Source organism: Chamaea fasciata, unplaced genomic scaffold (genome assembly GCF_029207755.1).
Source record: "Chamaea fasciata isolate MVZ Bird 193981 ecotype frontalis unplaced genomic scaffold, bChaFas1.0.hap1 SCAF_10, whole genome shotgun sequence".
NCBI classification, from domain to species: domain Eukaryota; kingdom Metazoa; phylum Chordata; class Aves; order Passeriformes; family Sylviidae; genus Chamaea; species Chamaea fasciata.
Window position 1 is genome coordinate 31148825 of NW_027094095.1, and position 26871 is coordinate 31175695.

Genomic DNA, 26871 nt, shown 5'->3' on the forward strand with positions numbered 1-26871 from the left:
GCAGTTTGATTTCAAGCTTCACCTTCCCCTCTGAAATGGGGATATTTCCACTCCACTTCAAAGAGTATAAATGTTTTTAAAGCTTTTTTTGATTCATTGTATTTCAAGGTACAGCGAGGGGCATACGGTAAAGTGCTTTAAATCCCCGATGGCATCAGCTTGGGATTGACAGGACTTTCATATAAAGGTGATTTAACGCTCTCTAAGCGCTTCCAGTTTGTCATTGATTTGTTCCTGGCAGTAACTCCGGGGCCTGGTTCTCCTCACTCGTATCAGCAAAATTCAGGAGGATGCGATGAAGTCAGAGGCGCTGGGAGATGAGTAAAGGGAGATGTAAAATTCCTTACCCTGCAGTAGGATTTGAAAGCACTCTGAGAACAACTCTGGGCCCTCACAGGCTTCTGCAGGATGCTGCTGAAATTAGAAATAACTTCATGTGTTGGTTTAGCACATGGATGGTAAAAATGGATGGTAAAAACTGACTCGTAAGATTGATGGCCAGACTGGTCAGTTAAATACAGGTATACACCTGGGTCACACAGCCTTAAATTGGCTTGGGAAACTATAATATAGAACTTCTCTCTCTCAAAAACTAAATAGAAAACTATCTTACAAGCAGTACTAACCTAAAGTTCTAAGTTTTGCCTCTTCACGTTGTTTGTAAAAAATGAACAGTTCGCAGTAAGAAAAAAGTTGGTTTAAACTTTTCACTTTTTTTTCTTTTCTTTTCTTATTTTCTTCTTCTTAGTGTGTGTTAATAAAACTATCTGTTTACTTTTGTTTGAACCTGTTTGGCCTTTTCACCCTAATCCTATCTCACAGCAGAAAAACATTAAATTTCCCTACATGAAATTTGGCGGACAAACCCGAAATTCGGCAAACGTAAAAACCACCACACTTACGAATTACATAATTTTTGGTTCTCTCTGTGCTGGAGGATGTGGAACTGCCAGAATGCAGAATTTTGGTCACCCAAGCAAACTTTGGGTGCTCCAAAGCAGCCTTTTCACCCCCACGAACACCTCAGAGCCCGCGAGGTTATAAAACAGACCCCCAAGTGCACAAAGCCCTTCACATCTGATGCGTGGCTGAATTTATCTTCAGCTTCCTGTGCTCACGGAACATGCGTGAACCCCCGCTGCTGACACCTTTTTCAGAGGGCTCTGCTTGGAAACGCAAGCGACGCAATTTATTTTGAGACACTGGGAAGGTGTGAATTGCTTCCGAGTAATTAACTGCTTCTAAAGATGGTGCTCAAAAAAAAAAAAAACCCACCTTTTTTTTTTTTTTTTTTTTTTCTTTTTAAAGCTAATAATCTCGGTTTGGGGAAGGAGAGCTACTTCACGTCGCTAGTCCAAGTGCACTTGGCAAACAGGAGATTAGATTTTGCGCACGCAGAGCAGCGCTGGTTCCGAGGGTGCCCCGGCCGGGCTAAGGGGGATTTCCTGGGCACGGCTGCAGAGAGCTGCCAGAGCCGTGTGTGGGAGGTGAACAGGAGCTCAATTCCCGGCTTTCCTGGCCGGGGGGATGGACTTCACTCACTTTGTTCCGAGTTGGGGAGTGTGAAGATGCTGCAGCAAGCGTGTTCATGTTGCTGCTTGCCTTCACCGGCTGCTTTTCCCCGTTGCCATCTTTCTGGCTCTTCATTGTTCTTACACCAGACCAACAGTTTTATTTTCATTCCCCCCCCTCCAGATTTCCCTGCTGAAAGACGCCCTTTCTGTCGCCTTGCTGGGAAGCAGAAACTGGGTCTGTGTAGAGCAGCTGCAAAGGAGGAAGATGGTGATGGTGGCCAGCTCCAAACCCCACTTCTGGCTCCTCCTCCCCTGAACTCCTGCTCCTTCCACCAGCACGTTTTTCTCGCCCTTCAAGCAGACGAGTAAAATACATCAAGGCGAATCGATAGTGCCCAGAAGCTCAAATGCATTTTCTTGAGCTCATCCAGTTCCCAGCAGAGCCCTTTCCAGAAGGATGAGCGTGCTGCTGGCACAGCTCACAGGTACCCACTTGCTGCCTGGCTGCCTGCCAGCCACACCACTGGAGCTAGACAACGCTCCTGCTCATAGACTGACTCCACATCCACGGATATTTATGGATATTTATTGGTTTGTTTTTTTTTTTCTGGGACAGATATATATATCTCCCAGAAAAAGCTGTATGTGCAACAGCTGGGTTTTATAAGGGCAAGTTTAGTGTTTACTGGAACTGGAGTGTGCACAAAGCAGAGCAGGGCACAAAGCAGAGCAGTGACCTCAACCAGAGCAATATTTAAATATTTTTGGATGGGAAATGCCACGTCTGTCACCAAAAGGATGCAATATTGATCATGTCCCTCTCTGTCCACACACCCCAGAGCTTGTGTACATGGCTGGGGCATTTCTCAGGTCATGCCCAGCACTGTCCATGTTCCCTGTCCCATTCAGGGGGACACACGTGACACGGAGCACGTAGCATTTCTAAAATCTTTAATGCTTGGACAAATTCCAAAGCTCACCCTGCTGCTGCTGCATTCCTCGTGTGCTCTTTTGGAAATCACAGTTCCTCACTCTGGGTTATGAAGCAGCGTTTTGAGGTGGGGTTTACCATATTCCATCTCCCTCAGTCATGAGGAGATTGGGAATGAAGGTTGTGTTTGCAGGAAGGGTGCTGCTCATAATGGCACAGAGGGTTCAGAAATCCAGGCAGGATGGCAAACAAGCTCCAAATCTGGAGGAAAGTGGAGTTTTTTTCCCGTTAAGGATGAGCTGAGTGCTCCAGTCCTGCCGTGCACTTGATTCTAGTGCTTCAGAGGTTTAATCTTCAATAGCGTCAATTTTGTACTAAAAAGCAATTAAAGAATACAAGCAAAAGTCACGGAGGTGATGAGTTTACTCTGCGTTAAAGTTACTAAATTCTGCCTTCTGTTACTTGTTTCTTCTTTGGACAAAAACAAAAGCGCACAACTGTAAAGTGGGGCTGGTAGTTACACAGAAAACAAAATATTAACTACTCTGGCTCAGTTTACTTATGTTGCATTTCAAATAGGAGAAGCTGGTTATTAGGCACTTCTAGAACTTTTATGTCCCCCAAGATTTAGTTCATTGTGCTGAAATAGACTGCAAATAAAATATAATAAGGAGAAAATGATGGTATAAAACGTGGCTGTGGTATACTCTGTGGCTGCTGTGGGAAGGGAAAAAAGAAAGTGTCAGGGATCTTAGGGACAGAGAAATGTGACGTTATGGCTGGTCTCCGTCACCCTGAATCACCTTTAAATGGCACGTTAAGAGGAGAACTGTCACAGCGCACTTGAATCTGGGTTTCAAACCTCAGAAAATCCAGATTGCACCACCAAATCTGGTGGAAATAGCTGATGTTACCATTCCAGTCCACGAATCCTATAGAGGTGAGGAGCAGTGCAGGAATCTTCTCCCATCTCTCTGTTTTCCTCATTTCATCTTGTACTTCAGGCAGTTCTTTCAACAGGCTGTGACATTTCCTTTAACTTAGCTGAGTTCAAGAGGTGAAGAAGTGAGAAGTCCACAGTCTAAGAAGGAACCAAACACACCCCGTTCCTCTAACAATTTTCAGATAAAGCTGCCAGGAGTTTTCCTTTAGTGGGGCTGCAAACACAACTGCAGAAGCTTGGCACATTTACATCCAAAATTAATTAGGCTCCGTTAGCAACAAACCTCTGGAAATTTTCATTTCAAACATACATTTCAAACCAGGGTGCAGCAAGGCTTTGGATGCTCTGGAGATGGGGATGCTCTGCACAGGGAAGAGATTTTGCTCATGCAGCCACGTGACTTTATTATCACTCAGGGAATGTGAGCACATGCTTGAGGAAACTGCTGGCACATGGGACACACCAATTCAGGAACACCCTCGTGGAGCTTCTCACGTTATCTCTGTGATTTGTGGCCATCTCATCCAGCACAGCCCCTGCTTCCATGCGAGAGGGATTGACTCCTCCTCATCCACTCCCCTCTGGAAGAATCCCTTCTGCTCAAACACTGACACCTTTTAGTGTGTTCTCTTAAAGTCATGCTGTCTTTATTTAAAAGAAGCAGGAGGTCAGACTCCCATCATGGAAACAGCTCTCCCTGTACCAATAAAGCTCATGGCCTTGAACTTCCCACCACCCTCAGCCCCAGGCTGGTCCCACAGCAGGGATGAGAGCCACGGACGGGCTCTTGGCTGCTGGGATGGGCTCCACAGCTCCCTTGTCCATCCACCAACACCTCCACCAGGAATCATTTGCTCTCTGCCAAATGCAGAATTTGCTCTCTCTCTCGCTCTTATTTTTAGGCAGGAGGAATCTGAGGCTTGTGCAAATGTTTAAACACACGTCTCTCCTGAATTATTCAGTGTACTCTGCCTGCTCCTGGAGTTAATTCAAAGGGAGGGCAGTCAATAGAGCTCTGACATTCACCGTGGAGAGGAGGAGGCAGAGGGAGCACTGACAGCCCCCTGCCCTCTCCTGCCCCACAGGCTCTGGGCTCCCCTGGCACTGCTGGCCAGCACCAAATCTGAGCAAATTTGCCCTAATTTAAGGTGGCACAGACCTGGGCACTGCTGTGTCCTGAGCTATGGGTGAGGCTGCAGCGCCTGACTTAAGAAGATCCAAGGAAAAACCTGAGCAGCCTCATCTATTTCTCCATTTTCTGCTCTGGTTGAAAGAGGCTTTTTCCAGTGGCAGATGCACACCCCTGTGCATCACAAAACCCGAAGGGCAGCTCTCAGCCTCTTGAAGTCAAAGGGGAACTTGAGACTTCAATTCTAATTTCACCCATGAACTGAAGCACAGCTGGGAGCCAAAGCCCTCTGGAGTAGAGAGGTCTTTCCTCTGCTTCCACCACTCCAAGAAAAATGATAACATTTTATCCAACACCAATTAAAGACCTTGTATAAGAGTGCATTAATCCACACATGTGCACATCTGTGCACCTCTCCTGCTCCTGTGAAATATTATGAAAAGCAAAACTGTGCAATCTTGGCTTTCTCATCTGCCCAAACACAGAAATTACAGCAGTAACTTTGATACTGCACCACACTGGCACACTCAGCTCCTGCTGAGTACTTTTGTCCCTGATCAGCCATCAAACAGTCACAGCTTCCCTTGGTGAATCAAGCTAATGACAAAATGCAGGGTTTACGTATAATCCACCAACTCAGCAAGCAGCTGTTTCCAAAATGTGAGACACAGGCAGAAATATCTTACGGAGAAAGGAGAAGTGTCACCCTCCGCTCACACACTTCTCCTGGGCACTGCTTTTCCCAGTTCTGGGGAAAAACAGGAGAGCACAGGCAGACTTCAGCAGAGCTCATTTCACATTGTCCATCACGTCCAGGCTCACGCTGAGGAATCAGACATCAAACCCAAGCTGCTTTCTGGTACATCTAATATTTGCATGGTGACGTTTCAAGTAGGCAGCTCGCTTTGTAAAGATGTTGAATCACCAAGGTCTGGGTCAAAGTTCAAGTTCAAGTGTCTGCACTAAGCTGGAGAAGATCTGAATGAGCAGCAATTAGAACAGTCTGACTCATACGGGGCACTGCTGGACTTTGAAATGGCTGAGTGCTTGAAGCTCTGTGGGGAAGGATTCTTCTTGTTTTAGTCCAACAGTGACAAAAGGTACATTTGGGAGGGGGAAAAAAAGGCATTTTGGGGGAAAGGCACCATCTTCACCTGGCTTCAAGGCATGCAGACAATGGATGTCTTTAATCGTGCTGCTGTGAGAAGGGCCAGGCTGCTCCGAGCAGCAGCTCCCACCCTTAAAAGGCTGAGCCGAGGCTGGCAGCCAGGAGCAGAGCAGCCGTTCCAGCCTCACAGCCCCGGGCAGGCAGCACGGGAGCAGAACTGCTCCTCTCCTCATGCCGAACGTGGGTGGGAAGGCAGAGCCCAGATGGGAAAAGGGACTTTCCTGATTCAAGAGCCTGAGAACCGCTGGGTAAGAACAGACCCAGCTGGAACGGCAGCTGAGAACACGGCACGAGAAACTGCCTGGCCTTGGGATCAAATGCCAGAAATCACAGACAGCTTTATCAGAGCGAGGATGGACCTGCTTTCTGAGGCTCTCTCACTGCATGCAGGTTGTTTATGTCTGGCTTTAACACGTTGGTGGCAGGAAATGCTCCGCTGGCGGACTCTGAGAGCTGCATTGTTCATGCGCAGCAATATCCGGACAGCAAACCCACCAGTCTGTCCCATTCCCCCATCAGTAGGAAGGCACAGGAAAAAGAGATGGACTCTCTGTCCACTGTGCTGGAGAGAGAGAGATAAATTCTAGTCAATCTGCCTGTTGCGAGGCACAGGCAGTGCTTCAGTTCCTGTCCCATGCCAGAACTCGAGGCTGCGCTTGTTGTGACAGGAAATGAGAGGCACAAGTCTGCGGCGGGCTCAGTGCCCTGTTCAGCAGCCCAGAGGAGTGCCCCACAGGGCCCTGCCGCACATCCCTAAAAACGGCACGGGCTGGTCATTAACCTCACACCTGAGCCATGGCTCGGCAGGTGAGCAACTGTAATCCTTGGATCTGATCCACAGCAAACCTTGGATCTACCTCTGAGCCCTTATCTTGCTTCCCATGGGCAGGAAAAGAACTTGATGGTTTCTCTTAAGGGGTCAGCACAGTGACTATTTCCATCAGGGAGCACCTGGAGCTGTCCCTGGGGCAGCGCCGTGAGGACCTGGCTGGATACACCTGCCTTTCTCCCAGGAAAGGGGATGCACATTCCCCGAGCACCTGCTGCATCCCAAAACAGGTAAAAAGAGAGGCCTGGGCAGCTTTCAAATGCTCCCAGGATCCCACAGCCCCTCCTCTCTCCCGTCCATCCTGGACTAGGAATGTGGCACGGGAAGGAGGAGCACAGCGGAGTTCCCGTGGGACAACCAAAGCAGAGATGACCACTGCTCTTTTTTGGGATAAGCACATTCCTGCCTGATCAAGAGGTGCCTGTAGCCTTCAGAAAGGGGAAGCTGAGGGTTGACTCTGCTCAGATTTTAATCCCGAATTGCAGCTCTTGGTAGCAGGATGTCATTTTTCTTTCTTTTTATTGTTTGCAGTTTCTGGTGAGGCAGAGCCCTCCTCCAGAACCAGCCTCGAGCCTCTGTCACAGCAGCAGTAATATTTTCCCCCTTTTAACTGACGTGGGGTGACAAAATGTTCCATCACGGCTGCACAGCCCCGACCCCGCCGGGCCGACCCCAAAACCTTCCAGTGAGCAGCAGGGAAAGGAAAAATCATCTTCTTACCATCTCGGGGCTAATCCCTGTCCTCTCCCCCGAGCAGCACAGGGCAAAGCCCTGCCGGACGTGAATTATCCAGCCCAGAAAGAAGAATTTCCAAACAGCAGCGGGTCAATGACCACGCTGAATGTCAGGATGGAGAGCAAACAGTGACCTCTGGAAAGTGCTGCATCAGCCTCGGCACCGCTTCCTCGGGGAAGGGCAGGAATCTGGGAAACAGGCAGCGCACGGATATTTCTGCAGGGTGCCGGTTACTTGGTGCAAACATCTTCGAGATTTCACGCTCGCACCACGAGCCGGCCCGCGGGGCCCCTCTGCTGTCGTGTGCCAGCACTGCAGAGTGAACTCACACGGCACAACCCTGAAAACCGCCTCGGCCCCAGGGATTTTGATGGCATCGCTGTAAAAACGACCCAGGAGATTTAGTCTCCCGCGCACAGAGCCAGAGAAGCCCCGAGGACACGCTGTAAGGGACTGTCCCCGATGCACCAGTAACTCACTGCTGGAAAGAATCCATTTCCCACCATTTATTTCCACGTGAGCTACAGTAGCCAGCCAAAGTGTGGTATCGTTAATAAGAAAACATTAAAAATTATCTTAAAAGGGCTTAATTTTCCCTACTGCTACAGAATAATTTGCTCTGTTACCAAGTATCCCCCACCGAGAGACCTCTCGGATATTTAATATCCAGCAGGCTGCACAGGACCCCGCTTTGGGAACCATTTCTGAACAGTTTTCAAAGCACAGCGTTTCTGGAAGCCCTCCCACGACCAAACAGCCAACAACGGAGGCAGAGTGCGTAATATTTTATTGAATCAAACGTGCCTTTTATGCCAAGGGATCCAGGTGAAAGGAGCACGCCCCAGAGGAGCAGGACGGTGCTTTTGGTGGCCCCGGGACGCCGTGAAGCTCAGATGGCTGCCATCCTTCAGTTATCACAGTACTGTACCTTTACAAGAGACAGCATCAGCACTGTGATAACTGAGCCAGGGCAGCCTGGCAGTCATTGGCCCCTCCGTGGCACTGCCGAGTCCTCGGTGTCCCCAAAACCTCGTGTCACCCCGCAGGTGAAAGCCTCAGGGAGCTTTAACACAAGTGGCTTTGCAGCTGAGGTTCACTCCAGGAAATTAGCCACGTAATTAGCGTTATCTTAATGACCACGGCGGCTCCTGCAGCGGTTTTAAGCAGCAGCTTCTTCTGGGCAAATCCACCCACGCGCTGGGTTTGACGGAGAAAGAGCAACCAAGCCTCCTACACCAACCCTTCCTCCCCCTTAAATCCACCCAGCCAGCGGCACTTGGCTCCTGCGGCTCCAGTGTTGGGTGTCAGGGAGCAGCGGGGACAGTGGCAGGCAGCCAGGAAAGCTGCTGGGGCCACCCTGGGACAGCGGGATCGCCACGGGCACGGCTCCCTCCCCCCTCCAGGCTCCTGCTGCCTCATTTCCCAGGAGCTGGGATTTTCCAGCCCATCCCACACCTTCCCTGGGCTCCTCTGGAGTCGGGCACATGTTTCCAGAGCCAGGATTCTGATCCTTGCCGTGCCCAGCCCCAGCTGTGCTCACAGGGACTGCAGCTGCAGGAAGCCAACAGGGGCCTCGAGGTGTCTGAGCTGGCATTTTTAGGTTCATCAAATCCACATGAAAAACATTTGAAATGCACAATCCCACTAATTAGTTAAATTGCAAGCTTCCATCAACCTATATTTACTCACTCCTGGTTTTTTTTTTTTTCTTCCTTAAAACCAAGCATTGCTGAAAAGACCATGGAATTATTTCTGTATCCCCCTTCTTTGTTGTGTATTTCTACAACTTTACCCTTCTTGGCTTGTTTTCCTCCCTAAAACCTGCAAGGCACCCTTGAAAACATCACAAAATCACTTCTACAAGCCCCACGTTGCCCGAGGGGATTGGATACATCAAGTTCCCAACTGAGTTTGAAAAAACACAACGGTTTTTGCGCTGCCAAAGTTAATGTGTTACTTAGTTCCCAATAAAAGTCCATTTACGATGTCCACGGACTCCAGCAGCACAAGAAGCTGTTGTGTTTCCACCAGGAGGAAGCAGAAACTCCAAAAATTGGTTTGCTTGTTTGTTTTTAACACTCTAAACAACTCACCTGGCAAAGAGAAGGTGCTGAGGTGTTCCGGAGGCTGTTTTTTTTTAAGAGAGAAACGCAAAACACCCGGCTGGATCCAGCCAGGAAAACGCTGCCTTACAAGTTTGCAACTCCAGAGGGCAACGGAGAGGCAAACGTGGAATATCGGAGGAGCAGCACGCAGGGGGAAAAAAAAAAAACCAAACCAACCCAACATTTGTACATTTTCAACCAAACTCCAAACATACATTACATAAAAAGGGCACAGTCAACAGATTATGCAATGCTGACGTCAGGCAGCACGGATGACTTCAGCACGCATCCCCAAATTTGCAGATTTGCCACAGTCTGGGGATTAATCATTAAGGAATTGGCTGTTGCTAGGAAAGCACAACAAAAACTGGCTAAAAATATTAACGGGTTCTGCCCGTGCAAGGGTGGGTTTGGAAAAGGAAAGGAGCTGCATGAACAAGGAGCCCTGGGCTCTCACTCCCCAGGTGTCTTCATGCCACCATTGGTATTCCAGGTGAGGAATTCTAAGTGTGTGATTGGGAATTCTACACTTCACAGGCCGAGGTGTGATGAGAGAAGAATGGCTGCTTTGCAATTCAAGCATGCTTTGATCACTCTATCAGGATTTTACTCGTGCTCCAGCAGTTACTTATCAGGATTAAAGGGAGAGGGTGAACAATTCCTCCCCAGCACAGCAACTGCTGGAGTCACACCCGTATTTCCGATGCCATTTTCTCTGGAGGATCCAGCTCTTCCCCCAGTACAAACACAGTCCGTTGTCTTGCATCTCACACACACTCTGATTTTTGCTTTGCTTCAGCCAGACTAAAGCTACACAGAGCTGATGCAGAAAGCTCAAGGAGGTTTCTCCATTTATCTGGGAAAAAACCACCTCTTCTATAGGAAAACCCACACTGGTTTTGGAGTTCAGCACACATTTTTTCTTCTTGTTTTTGCTAAGGCCCTGCAAATTTCCATCCACTTTTTTTAAAAAAGCCCTCCAACTTTCCAGCGTTTGCTGACAGTTCTCACCTTTGAAACCAGCTGAAGTTGGCCTGGTCGGTTTTTAAACTCCAGTTCCACCTCCTGGCCCCTTTGGAGCCGGGGATATTTTTTTCCAGTTGTTTTGGTAGGAACCAAAATCCCTCCGGCGCGGCAGCGATGGGATCGGGGACGTTCCCTGCCCACAGCCCCGGGGCTCGTCCCTCCCCACCCCTACGCACGGCTCGAGGATCTCCCAGCGCTGCGAGCTGCTCTCCTCACCCCGCACGGCCCCACGAGGCGTGAGGGGAACAAACCTCGTTTCCATCCTCCCCAGCGCGCTTTCAACGCCAAAATCGCGGCGAGCCTGAAGAGGGAAAGAAAACAAACACCCCGTTACGGGGATCCGGCGGCGTGGCGGGCGGTGACACGGCGGCGGCGGCGGGCACGGGGCTCGGAGGGGCGGCGGGGCCCGGGCCGCCACCGCCGCTCCCGCCCAACTTCGCTCCCAGGGCGCTGCCCGGGGTTACCTGGACCGGGGGCGGGGGAAAAGCCGCGGGATGGGACAGGACGGGACGGGACGGGGATCCCCCGCCGTCCCCGCGGCGCGGCCCCGGCCCCCGCCCCGCTCCCCCCCTCAGGAGCGCCGCGACCCGCCCGGGGCAGGGGGGGCGGCGGCCCCGCCCGCGCAGCCCCCGAAAACGCCAGTGCGCCACGGGGCAGCGCCGCTACCCCGGCGCCGCCGGCCCCGCGCCCTCCGCCGCCGGCCGCCCACCCTCGCGGTGCCCGGGGCCGCGCCGGGCCGGACCCACCTGCGGGCGCGGCGGGGCCGGGGCGCGACATGACGCAGCACGGGCGGGCGGGCGGCGTGAGCGCCGCCATCTTGCCGTGTTTATGGCAGCGCCGCGCGCCCACGTGACCCGCGCCCGCTTCCGGGGGCGGCGCGGGGGCGCGCGCGGGCGGGGGGGGGAGACGGGGAACGGCGCGCGCCCCCGAGCGCGGGCACGGCGGCACCCGCGGGGGCGCGCACCCGCCACCGCCACGGTGCGGACACGAATGGACACGGTATGGACACACGGATGTGCCCGCCGGGACAGCGCGGGGAGTGACACACACACAGACACATGCACAGTGACACGCGCACGGGGAGTGACACACACGGAGTGACACACAGAGCGACACACGCACAGTGACATAGTGACACACGCACAGTGACATAGTGACACACGCACAGTGACACACACACACAGACACATGCACAGTGACACGCGCACGGGGAGTGACACACACGGAGTGACACACAGAGCGACACACGCACAGTGACATAGTGACACACGCACAGTGACATAGTGACACACGCACAGTGACACACACACACAGACACATGCACAGTGACACGCGCACGGGGAGTGACACACACGGAGTGACACACACGGAGTGACACACACGGAGTGACACACAGAGCGACACACGCACAGTGACATAGTGACACACGCACAGTGACACACACACACAGAGACACATGCACGGTGACACGCACACGGGGAGTGACACACACGGAGTGACACACACAGAGCGACACACGCACAGTGACATAGTGACACACGCACAGTGACACACACACACAGAGACACATGCACAGTGACACGCACACAGGGAGTGACACACACGGAGTGACACACACAGAGCCACACACACACAGTGACATAGTGACACACGCACAGTGACACACACACACAGAGACACATGCACGGTGACACGCACACGGGGAGTGACACACACGGAGTGACACACACAGAGCGACACACGCACAGTGACATAGTGACACACGCACAGTGACACACACACACAGAGACACATGCACAGTGACACGCACACAGGGAGTGACACACACGGAGTGACACACACAGAGCCACACACACACAGTGACATAGTGACACACGCACAGTGACACACACACACACAGACACATGCACAGTGACACGCACACAGGGAGTGACACACACGGAGTGACACAAGCACAGTACCATGCACGGGGAGTGACACAGTGACACGCACAGAGGGAGTGACACACGCACACAGTGACACACGCACAGTGACACACGCACACAGACACAGAGGGAGTGACACACGTACCGAGGGACACACACACACGGAGTGTCACACGCACACACGAGGAATGACCCTGGTGAAGCCACACACTCAGAGAGAGTCACACGCAAACACACAGCGAGTGCCACTCACACACACTCACAGTGACACAGACACACACACGGAGTGACACAGCCACCCCCCGCGGTGTCACCAGCGCTGAGCAGCCCCTGGGCAGGGCGGGCCGTGCGGTGCCAGGCTGTTGACGCGCTGTGCACCGTCTCCGGGCTCTGTGTGTGTGTCACCGTGTGTGTCACTGTGTTTGCCGCCTGTGCATCCACAGGTTGTACCTCGCCGGGTGCCGTTTTCCAGCTGTGCATCCACAGGTTGCACGGCCGCGTCTCCCGGCCGTTCACAGCTTGTGCCCGCCGCCGTGGTCGCGGTCCCCCGTGGGTCCCCCCCCGGTTCCCTCCCCGGCCGTGCCGGGCGTGCGGGACGTGCCCCGGGAGGCGCTTCCATGGGCGGCGCGGCTCGGGCGAGCCGGGATTCACCGAGCCGGGCTGCGCCGAGCCGGGCTGCGCCGGAGGGGGATGCCCCGGAGCGGGATGCACCGAACCGGGATGTGCGGAACCGCGGGGGCCCCGTCGGGGCCGGGGGATGCGCGGGCGGCTCCGGGACTACAAATCCCAGGGTGCCGCGGCCCGAGGGGGCGGGCGGGGGGAGCGGCCGCGGGGTCCCCCCGCCCTGCTGATGTGTCCGGGCGGTGCGGGGGGAGCGCGGCCGGGGCGGCTGACGCGTGTCCTGCCCCGCAGCGCTCCGGCGCCGGCAGCCGGCCATGGCTTCCAAGCTGCTGCGGGCCGTGGTGCTCGGGCCCCCCGGCTCGGGGAAAGGCACGGTGTGCGAGAGGATCGCCCGCAGCTTCGGGCTCCAGCACCTCTCCAGCGGGCAGTTCCTGCGGGAGAGCCTCGGCGGCGGCGGCGGTGAGTGCCCCGTGGGCACCGGGGAGCGCGGGGGGGTCCCTGGCCCGGACGGCGGTGGGGATGAGCACAGGGAGAGGGATGCGGATGGAGGTGGGGCTGGGATGGAGACGGGGATGGCTGGGGATCCGTCTCCGCGGCGGGTGCACCACAGGTTGTTTTCTTGCCGTGGATTTGGCACAGCTCATTCATCGCCTGCTCCCTTCCAGCCGGAGCCGCTCGGGAAAAAGTGGGATCTGGAGCCGTGGATGTGGGATAGTTTGTTATCCCTGTGCTGGGTGATCACGGCTCCGGAGAGGGCGGTGTGAAAACCCCGCCTGGCCGCGCACCGAGGGTCCCTCCGGGGGCTCGGGCCGTTTGCTGTTATCAATAATTCCACCGTGCCCCAGGTGGTGTCCGCCGATGGATGGCAGATGGCTGGGATGCTGCTGCGCGCCGTGTGTGCCCACGGTGGCAGCGATGGATTGGGAACGAGCGTTTATCCAGAGGGAAAACCTGCCGGGAATATCGCTGCGGGTCACCGGGGCTGCTCTGGCCGGGTCCCAGAGGCGGGGAGCTGCAGGACATGGGTGTCAGCACCCACCTCGCACAGGCACCCCTGGACACACGGGGTTTAACCCCCAGGCAGGGCAGTGCTGCCCATCCCGTGTCCGATAGCCAAATCCAAACCCTCTGGGAGCTGGGATGTGCTGTGCCCGTGTCCGTCGGTCCCGGCGAGGCTCGGGAGCGGCCGTGCTGAGCCCCAGCTCCGCAGCGTTGGGCAATCCCGGCGTCTTTCTTTTCCCAACACTTAATTCTCTCCTCTGCTAATGTGTGAATGACCGAGCCGGGGGAGGGGAGAGGGGGGGAAGCTGACTCAACGGTGAAACGGCGTCGATTAAAAACAAGCCGAGAGGATTTACAAGTGATTTCTATTCTAGGATGGCAAAAAAAACAGAGAGGAAAATTAGGGAGGGTGAAGTTTTGGAGAGGTGCGCGGTCCGACAAGGGCGTTGCACGCAGCTCCGCTCCGGTCACCCATGTGAAAATATCCAGATTTCCTTTTGTAAATAAAAAAGGACAATAATATTTCCTTTAGAGGGAGGCTCAAAATTTGGAAAAATTCCGACGAGGGCTTTGGCTGGAGGACAGAAAGCTGGGCTGAACAGCAAGGAGAGGGGCAGCACCGTGAGGCTGCCCACCCGGAAACTCCCACAGCCGAGCTCTGAACCACCGGCTTGTCCCGAGCTTGACATTTCAGTTCATGCTCTTGCCATGGAGCTCCTCTGGGGACACTGGAGAAGCAAGCAGAGTGAGCTGAAGGTGTCTTTGGGTACATTCAGAAGGAAACAACAGGGAGAAACTCAGGGAAAATTACTCAGAAGGAAACCACGCATGGTTTGGTTCATCTGGCGTGACATTCGGGTCCCACCTTTGACTCAGCCTCTAACAGCTCTCAGTGAGCTCCAGTTATTTTTTTTTTTTTAATTTTTTTTTTTTTTATTTGCTTTGGACAAGCTGTTGCATGACTGCGCTGCCGTGTGCCAGCTCTGGGGGAAACGAGGTGGAAGCAGCTCCTCTTCCCAAGTTTATCAGCTGCGTCACCGGCTTTGTGCTTTAGGGGAGCCGGGGCTCTGCAGAACCAACAGAGCCATTACAGGCTCATCCTCCCAAAGGCAACTCCGAGCCCTGTGTTTTTACAGGGATCTTGGCCTGATGTGCCAGCGCTCCAGGGGTTTTCCTGCCGGCCGCTGCCAGCCCTGAAGTGGCCACGGCTGAGGTTTGGGGCTCAGGGTGCTCCTGCTGCCGGAGGAAGGCTGAGCTCCCAGCATGGAGAGCATTCCAGGCCTCTGCTGGAGCTGGCAGCGGCGGCCTCAGGGAACAAAGACTCGCTTTAGAGGCAGGTGAAGCAGCTGAACGCACGGCTGCTGCTGAAGGGCTTCGAGCTGTGCCCCAGCAACCCCCAAGTCCGTCCGCCCCCGCCCGCGTGTCTCCTGATTAGTGCCTGTCAGCAAGCGGCTGCTCTGCTGTAGGAAAAGGCCTTTGTAACACCCTGCAAAACTCACAGGATGTGTTCCGGTGCCAGGCAGGGGTGCTGGAGCGTGCCGAGCCGTTTCCTTGGCCAGCACTTGCCCCGGAACCCAGGTGGTTGGTCTCTGGTGTTGGCAGCGTCCCCGGGTCATGGCAGGACTCCGCAGTTCATCTGCCAAACAACCCGATTGCTTTGCCCCGCCTTTGGCTGAGGGTCTGTGGGTCCTGTGTCTGTCCCACTGCTCCCTTCCAGGTGCTCTCTTGGAGCCAGAAGTGGCTCCTGTCCCCTGCTGGTGACAGATTTCCTTTGTGAGCAGCCACCAAAGTCCGCACAAAACAGGATTCCCTGGGGGATGCGGGCTGTGCACAGCCTCGCAGCCCTCCTCCACCCCTCTCCCACCGACTGTGCTCTTTGCTGGCCACACCGGCCTGCTTGGTGGCCAACGATGAGCCCAGGGATGCAGCCTGCTGTATCTGCTGCTCCCTGCTGTATCCCAGAGTGCGGGAGCGGTGTTTTCACCACGGGGATCTCTCCCAGTCCTGGCTGTTGCCCTCCAGACAGACCCCACTGTCCCTCCAGCCTGGACTTGGGGCCACGTCAGGCTCCTGCTGCCTGAAATGACCTCCTGATGCTGAGGGCAGGGTGGATGCAGCACCTGTGTCAGGAGAAAGGTCCCAAAATTTGGGGTGACACCTGTTGTGGCTTAACTGCGGTGGTGCATTGGTTCCCTGTTCGCTCCCCGGGCTCCAGATTGCATTGCTGTAGCCTAAATAATAGGGAAAAAAAATCCTGGAAAAGGTTTTGGATAGGGAGAAAGTCCAGGGTTGTGCTGCAGGCTCTGGAGACTGCCCAGAGCTGGGTTTGGGAACGGCTTCTCCTCCAGCCTGTCCTGCCTGGCGCCGCGTGGCTGCTGGGTGGCCTTGGGATTGGGACTTGTCCCTTGGGCCTGGGACACTTCCCTCGGGGCTGGGACACTTCCCTTGGGGCTGGGACACTTCCCTTGGGGCTGGGACACTTCCCTGGGGACTGGGACACATCCCTTGGGGCTGGGACACTTCCCTTGGGACTGGGACACTTCCCTGGGGACTGGGACACTTCTCTTGGGGCTGGAACACTTCCCTCGGGGCTGGGACACTTCCCTTGGGACTTGGACACTTCCCTTGGGGCTGGGACACTTCCCTCGGAGCTGGGACACTTCCCTGGGGACTGGGACACATCCCTTGGGGCTGGGACACTTCCCTTGGGGCTGGGACACTTCCCTGGGGACTGGGACACTTCCCTCGGGACTGGGACACATCCCTCAGGACTGGGACACATCCCTTGGGGCTGGGACACTTCCCTGGGGACTGGGACACTTCCCTGGGGACTGGGACACTTCCCTGGGGACTGGGACACTTCCCTTGGGGCTGGGACATTTCCCTCGGGGCTGGGACACTTCCCTTGGGACTGGGACACTTCCCTGGGGACTGGGACACTTCCCTTGGGGCTGGGACACTTCCCTTGGGGCTGGGACATTTCCCTCGGGGCTGGGACACTTCCCTTGGGACTTGGACACTTCCCTCGGGGCTGGGACACTTTCCTTGGAGCTGGGACACTTCCCTGGGGACTGGGACACTTCCCTCGGGGCTGGGACACTTTCCTTGGAGCTGGGACACTTCCCTCGGAGCTGGGACACTTCCCTCGGGGCTGGGACACTTTCCTTGGAGCTGGGACACTTCCCTGGGGACTGGGACACTTCCCTCGGGGCTGGGACACTTCCCTGGGGACTGGGACACTTCCCTCGGGGCTGGAACTGTGCTGCTGTGATAAGGAGGGACAGACCAAGGTCTGGTGGGGGAAGCCACAGGGAGCTGGGAGTCCCGTGAGCTCCAGCGCCGATTAAACCCATGGTCATCAGATTAATGGGCTGAAAGCAGGAGTTTGAAAGGCTGGCTTTGAGCTCAGCACACCAAAGAGCCCTTTGCTACCTGGAGTAACTGCAGAGTAAAGCCTGCGACCCCTCTGTGACCCCACAGCACACAGAGCTGGGGGCTTGGTGCTACGGGGTGAGCCCCAGCTCCTCGTGGGGGGACCGGGATCTCCCCAAACCCTGCTCCCCTTTGGAATGGGGCCGGGGAGGGCTGCACCAGGGGGGTCTCACATGGGGCAGGCTGGGCTGGGGGTAGCAAATGTTAAATTTGGAGTTTGAAGTGCCTGGAAGAAGCCCCAAGGGCTGGGAGGTTGGGGTGATGCTCCCCAGCACATCCTGGGGGTCTGGAGAGCTCTGCAGGTCCTTCCTGCAAATCCATGGCCATTCCTCCTTGGAGAGACGAGATGTGGCCGTGCTTTGGAGGAGGGAGAAGCTCCAGGAGCTTCACACACGGAGGGGACAGAGGAGCAGCAGGAATTGTCCATGGCAGAGCCGTGGAGGGCTGTCCCTCTGTCCCGGGGACGTGGGAAAGCTGCACCCTCAGGGCAGCGGGGCCGTGGGGCTCTGCTGTGTTCCCACACTCTGTTCCCAGCCCCAGCTGTGGCTCGGCGGATTTCTGGCTTTGCAGCTCCAGGCCTGGCTCCAGCAGCCCTGCTGAGCCACAGCTGGTCCCCGGGATGGCCATCTGTCCCCAGGTGACAGCTGGACCTTGTGTGGCCTCTCCCAGCTCCTGGGACGGCCATCCCTCCTCAGGGTGACAGCCAGACCCTGTGTGGCAGCTCCTGGTCCCCTGGATGTCCATCCCTGCCCAGGTGACAGCCACACCTTGCCCAGCAGCTCCTGGTCCCCTGGATGTCCATCCCTGCCCAGGTGACAGCCACACCTTGCCCAGCAGCTCCCGGTCCCCTGGATGTCCATCCCTGCCCAGGTGACAGCCACACCTTGCCCAGCAGCTCCCGGTCCCCTGGATGTCCATCCCTGCCCAGGTGACAGCCACACCTTGCCCAGCAGCTCCCGGCTCTCCCCGGAGCAGCCCAGCCCTGCCATCGAGCTCATTGAGCCTCCGGCACTGTGCAGACCACGTCGATAAATAGAAAAAAAACCCCAAAAACCCCCAAAACCACGAAAGCCCTCCCTGTTTCTCCAAAATCGGTGCCCTCGGGGCTCCGTGCTGTTTGCATAACCCGCAGGGTGTTTTTTCCATCGCCGTGCCCTTCTCTTTCCCAGTCGGGAACGCTGCCACGGGCTGGGCGGTGACAAAGAGGCTGTCATTGACAAAAGGTGTTTTGTGCCGGCTGCCCGCGGGGCCGGCTGGAATTCCAGCCTGGATGGGAGGCACTGGGATGGATCCCGGTGACTCAGCCCCGTGAGTCAGCGCTGCCCCGCTCCCGGGCACGTTGGGATGCTGGATTCCAACATCCTGCGCTCCTGGCCCCGCTCCAAGGAGAAAGAGGCCGGAGCTTTCTTCTGGTGTCGGGAGAAGGACTCGTCGTGCACAGCAGGGAAAAAAAAAAAATCTGTGCGTTTTCCAAGCAGATTCTGGATTTGATGCCTTAAGTTTGAGCTGTCGTGTGTTTCAGGTTCTGTGGTGCCCAGGGGCGCAGCTCTGAGCTCACAGTCAGTGTCACTCAGCTCTGCACACAGCAGGGACACAAAACAAATCCTTCTCCTGCTGCACACCGAGGACAACTCTCAGCCCCAACAGCACAAACAAGGGTGGGCTGGAGGGAGGGACACGAAGGATGGGACCTCACAGCCTGGAGCTGGGACTGGACAATTCAACCCCAATGTGCAAATGGACCAGAACTTAGAAAAGTGTGAGACCTCGTGACCCTTTGAACATTTTGTGACCATTTTGTGCCCATTTTGGGTCCACCTTGGGTGCAGCCCTGGCCAGGCTCCTGTCCTGCCCAAGGTGTACCCTAAAGGCCTTTCAATAAATCCCTACTTTATTCTCCAGCTCTGCCCAGTCTCTGCTCCAGCTCAGCTTTCCCGAGGTGTCAGATTAACCCTGGGAGTGCGGCTGCCGTGGGAACCCCACCTGCCCGGCTTCCCAGGCAGGCCCCATCCCCGCTCTCCCAGGGGGATGTGTTCCGGCTGGTTCTCCCCTTAGATCAGATGAATTCTCTCCAAGAATCGTTGATCTTGCAGAAAACCCCCTCCTGCAGCTGAGGAATTCATCCCCAGCCAGGTGCAGGTGCTGCCCACTCTGACATCTCTCTGCCTGGAGAGCCGGAGCCGCCTCCAAGCGCAGGATCCTGGGGGTTATTTTTAGAGAGGACTCACACTTGGAGAGGGCTGAAATGTGCTGTCCTCACCAGAAAGGGCGCAAAAAATAGATCAGGGGATTGTTCATTTCTGGTGACAAATGCTTTTTCAGCTGCTGAGGGAAGGCAGCACAAGAGGTGTCTGTGAGGTCCTGGTCCAAGGGAAAAGGGGCTGGAGCTCTCCTGGGGCAGGAGCAAGGCTTGTCACACACAGGGACAAAGAATATTCGCATCTTCCAAATGTTTCCTTTGTGTTTCTGAGGGGCTGAAAGAAAATCACGGCGAACATCAATCCTGGAATGGTTTGGGCTGGAAAGGACCTCAAAGCCCATCCTGTGCCACCCCTGCCATGGCAGGGACACCTTCCGCTGTCCCAGGCTGCTCCAGCCTGGCCTGGGACACTTCCAAGGATCAGCTTCTCTGGGAATTCCATCCCAGCCCCTCCCCACCCTCCCAGGCAGGAATTTCATCCCAATCTCCCATCCAGGCCTGCCCTCTGGCAGTGGGATCCATTCCCTGTGTCCTGTCCCTCCTTCCCTTGTCCCCAGCCCCTCTGCAGCTTCCAGAAGCAGCTGAAGCTGAGGGATGTGGGAGAGCCAGGCAGCAGCCCAGGAATGTGCACTTACCTTGCAATTACCACAAGCATGTTCTCAAGGACGTGATCTTGGGAATAATTTCCTTATCTGAGCTTATCTTAAGTGGAGACTGCCAAATCTTCCGGCGCTGGGGATGGGAAGCAGGCTCAGGTGTTTGGGACAGTCCTTACCTGTGCCAGCGTCACCCGTGACCACATCAGAGCCATCCCCTGAACCGAAGAGCTCCCAAACCAAAGGAGCACATCCAGGGCTTCTCTCTCCATCAGCGGAGGGTTTGACTGGGGCCCAACATGTTCCTGTGATCCCTTCAGTTTTATCTTTCATGTATTCTAGGTTGTGTGGTGCCCAGGGGTGCAGCTCTGAGCTCACAGTCAGTGTCACTCAGCTCTGCACACAGCAGGGACACAAAACAAATCCCTCTCCTGCAGCACACCGAGGACAACTCTCAGCCCCAACAGCACAAACAAGGGTGGGCTGGAGGGAGGGACAAGGATAGGACCTCACAGCCTGGAGCTGGGACTGGACAATTCAACCCCAAGGTGCAAATGGACCAAAACTTAGAAAAGTGTGAGACCTTGTGACCGTTTGTCCATTTTTGTGACCATTTCTGTGCTCATTTTGGGTCCACCTTGGGTGTAGCCCTGGCCAGGCTCCTGTCCTGCCCAAGGTGTACCTTAAAGGATTTTTAATAAATCCCTACTTTATTCTCCAGCTCTGTGCAGTCTCTGTTCCAGCTCAGCCTTCCCAAGGCCTCACCTGCTCTCAGGCATCTCAGGAATTCCCATTCCCCCAGCCCCAAAAGGTCCATGCGGCCTTTCCATCACGAGCAGAGCCACGCTGCCAAAAATCCCCCAGACAGAGGAGGCCAGGCAGAATTTGAGGGGGAGTGATATAAAAAAAAAAAAAAATAGAAATATCACGACTATTGGAAATGTCACGATTTTTGGGTTTTGTTTTTTTTTTTTTTTCATCAATTGCTTTTGTGTTTTCCCTTTCTTGTCTCGAGCAGAAGCTGGAGCCCTGGCACAGCAGTACCTGGAGAGAGGGCTCCTGGTGCCCGACCACGTCATCACACGTGTGATGATGACGGAGCTGGAGAAGCGGCGGGAGCAGCACTGGCTGCTCGATGGTGAGTCCAGAGGGGGGAAAACCCCAGTCCCCTTCGGAATATTCCTTTGTTCCTAATGCTTTGGCAGTTCCAGGTGAGGAAAAAGCCAGGAGGTGCCTTGTTGTGTTTTATCTTCTTCTTGTCAGGGTCGGGATTAAATGCTCGAGACGGTGTTTGTGTTCGGACTCAGATGTTTATTAGTTCTTATCTATGGTACAGTCTCACGAGCTGTGAGTTCTACAGAGTAAAAATGGAGCCCTGTGTCTCTCTACGAGGCCTTTTAAGGATAAACTGTCCAATTAAGAAAGGACACCTAAATTATTTTGACTTTTAACCCAATAGCCAACCACCCCGGCCCACAATGTGGATTTTTCTACCCAGTTACAAAACAGCACCCAGACCCATGGAGGAGAAGGTGAAAAAGAAAGACAGCCTCTGCCCTAAAACCTCCACCTTGCTTTATATAGATATTACTGTATTCTAAACTTTAAACTCTGTGTTTTACCCCCTGTGACATCACACCCTTCTATCCAAACCCCACACCCACAATCCCAGAGCTGTCACTCAATTTTGGAGCCTTTTCCACGGCCTCAGGTCCAATGCAGAGTTTGCTTGGGGGTCAGTGCCTGTCAGCACAGAGAGTCTGGAATTCCCAGTGCCCAGGGCTCCCACAGTTCTTTGCTGGGGGTGGGAGGAGAGGCAGGAGCTGACCTGCTGGCAGGGACATCTTCCCGCTGGCCTGGGGGTGTGTGTGTGTCCAGCTGAGCCCTTGGCAGGTGGCCGGGAAAGGGAAGGGCAGGGAGAGGAGCTGGGTGCTCCACAAAGCAGAGCAGGGCTGGAGACATGCCAGGAAAAAACTTCTTCCCTCCTCCACGTGCGTGTGGAGCAGCTCCTCAATCCCAGCCCCAAAAGCCGCCTGAGGTGGAGGGATGGGAGATGCTGAGGGCAAACGGGCACGGCCTGGAGTCCCTGGGCACGGCTGGAATGGGAATCAAAGGATCCCAGAGTGGTTTGCATTGGGTGAGACCTTAAAGCTCATCCATTCCCACCCCTGCCATGGGCAGGGACACCTTCCACTATCCCGGGTTGCTCCCACCCGGCCCTGGGCACTTCCAGGGATGTGACAGCCACAGCTCCTCTGGGCACACCTCTGAGAGCCTCCCCACCCTCCCAGGGAACAACTCCTTCCCAACATCCATCCAAATCCACCCAGCTTCAGCTTAAAGTCATTCCCTGTGTCCTGTCCCTCCATCCCTTGTGAAAGATCCATCTCCATCTCCCTGGTGGGCTCCCTTGAGGTCTTTAAAGCCCCTTCCTCTCCAAACCACCTGGGATTCTGGAATTCTCTGCTCCAGCTGCTCTCCGGCCCTCCCGAGGAGGACAGGACGGTTTTGCTGCAGTCTCCTCCATGCCCTCCCCACGAAGCAGCGCTCCGTCCCCGGTCTGTGCGCAGCGCTCTGTTCCCTTCGCCTTTTCCCTCCTCATTCCGGCATCTCTCCCCGCTCTGCCGCTCCCTGTGTCCCCCTGCCCGCCCCCAGCCCCCGCCGCAGGCGCGGCAGCCGCAAACCCGAGCCCCGGGTGTCACATTTTGGGAGCTGCTGCTGCTGCTGCTGCTGCTGCAGGAGCTATTTTTTCTCCAAGCCATATGGCGGAGTCTGCCTCTCACACCGCTTGTGCCGCAGCGGGGCCGGGCCTGACGGGATGAGTTTGCCTCCGTCCCCGCTGCTTCCCAGCCCCTCACTGCAATTCCCCTGCTGCCTTCCGAGGTTTCCCTCGGACTCTGGGCCAGGCCAAGGCTCTGGATGGGATCTGCGAGCTGGATTTGGTGATCAGCCTGAACATCCCCTTCGAGACGCTGAAGGATCGCCTGAGCGCCCGCTGGGTGCACCCGGCCAGCGGCAGGGTCTACAACATGGACTTCAACCCTCCCCACGTCCAGGTAAGAGCCCCTGGGGCTGCCCCGGGAGACATCCACGGAAGGGAAACGAAGCAGGGAGCCCCTTAAAACGCGGGAAGCTGGATAGGGGCAACGCAGATCCAAACCTATGTGGTTAACATACGTTCTCCTCCGTTTATTCCGTCTAAAATGGCAGCTTATGTGCACTTGGAGACAGCTTACAGTCACAAGTGTTTCCCCATTGGTACACAGCATAAGGAAAAATGCGAGCAAACGTTGTTTATGTTCTCCTTAAGGTGGGTGGGACGTTCACGCCACAAACTGCCGACACCTAGAAAACCCATTGTCCACACCTCGACGTGATTTCTGACTGCGCCACAGGCTTCACACGTCTGAATCTGGGGCCCGGGCTGGGGCCGCTCAAACCTCAACGCCAATATAAATCACGCCCTCGCTCTCTGGGAGATTCTGCCACAGGGAAACTTCTCCAAAGTTTTTTGGGTTTTTTTCTGAAGCCCTTTCTGTGCAGGAGCTGCGATCCTGAAGAAGCGCTGGGGTGGAAGAGCTGAGCACCGTGAGGGGTGGTGCGAAATGTTCACGGGCACAGAGGGGTTTGTGCGGGCAGGACGAGGCTTCGGGCAGCTGCGGGGCGGGTGCCGGGGTCGGTGACATCCCTGCGTGGCTTTGTGTCCCCTCAGGGTGTGGATGACCTGACGGGAGAGCCGCTGGTGCAGCGCGAGGACGACAGGCCCGAGGCCGTGGCCGCGCGCCTCAGGAAGTACAAAGATGCTGCCAAGCCCGTGATTGAGCTCTACAAGTGAGTGAGAAACCGCAGCAGGGATGTCACAGCAGCATCCAGGGCTGTTTGCCGCAGGATCACAGAGTCACCAGGCTGGGAGAGACCTCCAGGATCGCGGAGTCCAACCCAGCCCCGACCCCTCGACTAAACCACGGCACCGAGTGCCGCATCCAGGCTTTGTTTGAACACACCCAGGGATGGGGACTCCACCACCTCCCCGGGCAGACCATTCCAGTACTTCATCACCCTTCCCATAAAAACCTTTTCCCCGATATCCGGCCTATATTTCCCTTGGCGCAGCTTGAGGCTGTGTCCTCTTGTTCTGCCTGGACAAAGAGACCGACCCCAGCTGAGCACAGGCACCTCTCAGGGAGGTGTGGGGAGTGATCAGGTCACCTCTGAGTCCTTTTCTCCAGGATGAACAGCCCCAGCTCCCTCAGCCCTTCCTCACGGGGTTTGTGTTCCAAGCCGCTCCCCGGCCCTGTCCCATGCCCACACCCCAAAGAGCCCTGGCAGATTTTTGGGGCCAAGCCCTGAGCCTGGACGGGGCCTCCCTTGGAGGATGGAGAGCGATCCAAAGGAATTCCCAGCTCCTGTTCGTCCTGCTGGGCTCATCAAAGGCGTATTTTAGCCTTGATCCAGGGTGGGATACGCCATGAAAAATCCTTCCAGGGCCCTGAGGGGTTTGGGGGAAGCACAGGGAGCTTGGGAAGAGGGCAGGAGATGGGAGAGACCCCGGAACTGGCTCAGCTGGATCTGCTGGGAGCACAGGGGAGGGTTCCAGGACTTGTTCCCCTTGTGGGGCCGTTGTTCCCTTGAACTGTGGGATTGTTGTTTCCTGGAAATGTGGGACTGTTGTCCCCTGGAATGCTGGGACCGTAGTTCCCTGGCACCGTGGGGCAGTTGTCCCCTGGGGATGACGGATTGCTGCAGGGTGGCAAATCCACTGCTCAAAGGGAGTAGAAGCCCAGGAGTGTTTTTAAGCCAAAAAATGCCAAAATTGACTTTGCAGGGGAAGGGGGAGGATTACAGAACCCCAAAACGGTTTGGGTTGGAAGGGACCTTAAAGCCCATCCCATCCCATCCCATCCCATCCCATCCCATCCCATCCCATCTCATGGACAGGGACATTTCTGCTCTCCCAGGCTGCTCCAAACCCTGTCCAAGCTGCCTTGGGATGGGCTGGCCCTGACTTCTCCCACCTCTTTTTTTTTTCCCCAGGAGCAGGGGCATCCTTCACTCCTTCTCTGGCACGGAGACCAACAAGATCTGGCCCTACGTGTACACCCTGCTGTCCAGCAGGATCCCACCCATCCACCCAGAGGAGGAGCACTGAACAGCTCGTGCCAAGGACCGGGATTTCATCCCATGGTGGATTCGGTTCCCAGTGCAGTGCCAGGGCTGTGCTGGGCTTGGCTGATGATGAACTGGGGGATGTTGGTGGATGCCAGGTGCAGCCAGGATCAGATCTTTGTTTTCAGAAGGTCACGTCTGCTGGAATTTGGGGGGAGTTTTCCCCCCTCTTTTGGGGGCTATGGAGTTTTCCTGCCTGTGGTCCATCCCTTGGTGATGCTGACCGGGGCATTGGTCATTCCAGGTTTACACAGCTTTGCCATGGTGTCCTTGCCATCCCTTGCCAGCCCCCCAATCCCCGGCCGAGCCCACGTGTGCCATCCTGTTGCTCCACAGGACCTTTTACTGCTGAGGACTCTCTAGGCTGAGGTTTTTTGGGTGGTTTTGTTTTTCCCTATAAATTATTTTCTATCAAAGGTATTTCTCAGAGAAATAAAGCTCTAAGCAGAGACGCTTAGCCCGGAGGGAATTTTGGGAGCAACGTGGAGAACGTCTTTTCTACGAAGCTGAGAGATGTGAGGATCACATTTTCCAGCACGAATCCACATGAAAGAGACACAACCTTGGAGGTGGAACCCTCCCTGGTACTCTTTCCACAGGGAGAGCTGAATTCCCAGGCAGGAAAAAGCTGCTCTCCAGGTTTTTACGGAATGCTGTGAGGCTGAGGATGGGGCCGAGCAGGATCTGGGCTGGGGATGAAGCTGCACTCCTTTGTTGCTTTCCTGGTTTATAGCTTTGAATACTACGAGCTAGCGACGTCCTAAGAGTTTTCTCCCAAAGATTTTATCTCCGTGTGCGCTTCTGTTCCGGGGGAGAAATCAGCTCATCCCGTCCTCTGCGCTGCCTTTGTCCCCGAGGTCCCCTGGCCACGGGGGTCCCTCCAGCTGCTCCCGCTGCCTTCCCCTGGAAATCCCAGAGATCTTTCCTCCCTTGGGTTTCCCCATGATTTTTGGATTGTGTTGGGGGCCGGGTTTTTTTCTCAACTGGAAGTGCTGTCACCCTCTTTTTGTAGGATGCAGCGGCCGAGCAAAGGGGGACGGTTCTCGTCTCCTCGAGTTGCCTTATTTTATAAACTATATATTTAAGGGGAAAAGAAAAAAAAAAAGGGGGCAAGATGTGTTGTTTGTAAAGGTTTAACAAACAAACCAAAAAAAAAAAAAAAAAAAAAGCTGAATTTTAACATCACCTTTTGGGAATTGTGCGTGGAGGTGCTGGATGCACAGGGAATGCTGCTTGTCACAGGAGGGCAGGAAGCTGGCACTGCCTGGCGCCTCTTGGATTGCTCAGAGCAGCCTGGGCACCTTTCTGCTGCTGGATGTCCCCGGGTTCATTTTCCCTCGGAGAGCGGCAGGGAAAGGGGAATGATCAAATTTTTTAGGGATTTTACTTTTTTTTTTTCCCCCCCACGCGTGACACTTCAGCACCTGCGTGGGTTTATTTATCCCAGCTGACCAAGGATCCCCTAAAATTAAAATTGTTTCATCCTGGCAGCTTCGTGCTGGTGCTCTCCCCAGTGGAGCCAGAGCAGGATCACTGCCCACATCCCTGC

The 26871-nt window shown here is 55.2% G+C and overlaps 1 protein-coding gene across 1 annotated transcript; it reads left to right on the forward strand.

The window, feature by feature from the left end:
* The first annotated feature begins 13198 nt into the window (after nucleotides 1-13198).
* On the forward strand, nucleotides 13199-25769 carry AK4 (adenylate kinase 4). Its single transcript, XM_066192993.1, has 5 exons — nucleotides 13199-13385; nucleotides 21175-21294; nucleotides 23040-23212; nucleotides 23869-23987; nucleotides 25191-25769. Exons 1-5 carry the CDS (start codon nucleotides 13241-13243, stop codon nucleotides 25303-25305), a joined length of 672 nt encoding a protein of 223 aa, XP_066049090.1. The 5' UTR covers nucleotides 13199-13240; the 3' UTR covers nucleotides 25306-25769.
* Nucleotides 25770-26871: the final 1102 nt, after the last annotated feature.

Coding starts and splice junctions, on each gene's coding strand:
- AK4 (XM_066192993.1), top strand. CDS start 13,241: ATGGCTTCCAAGCTGCTGCGGGCCGTGGTGCTCGGGCCCCCCGGCTCG. Junction 23,213..23,868: donor TCAACCCTCCCCACGTCCAG/GTAAGAGCCCCT, acceptor GTGTCCCCTCAG/GGTGTGGATGACCTGACGGG. Junction 23,988..25,190: donor CCCGTGATTGAGCTCTACAA/GTGAGTGAGAAA, acceptor TTTTTTCCCCAG/GAGCAGGGGCATCCTTCACT.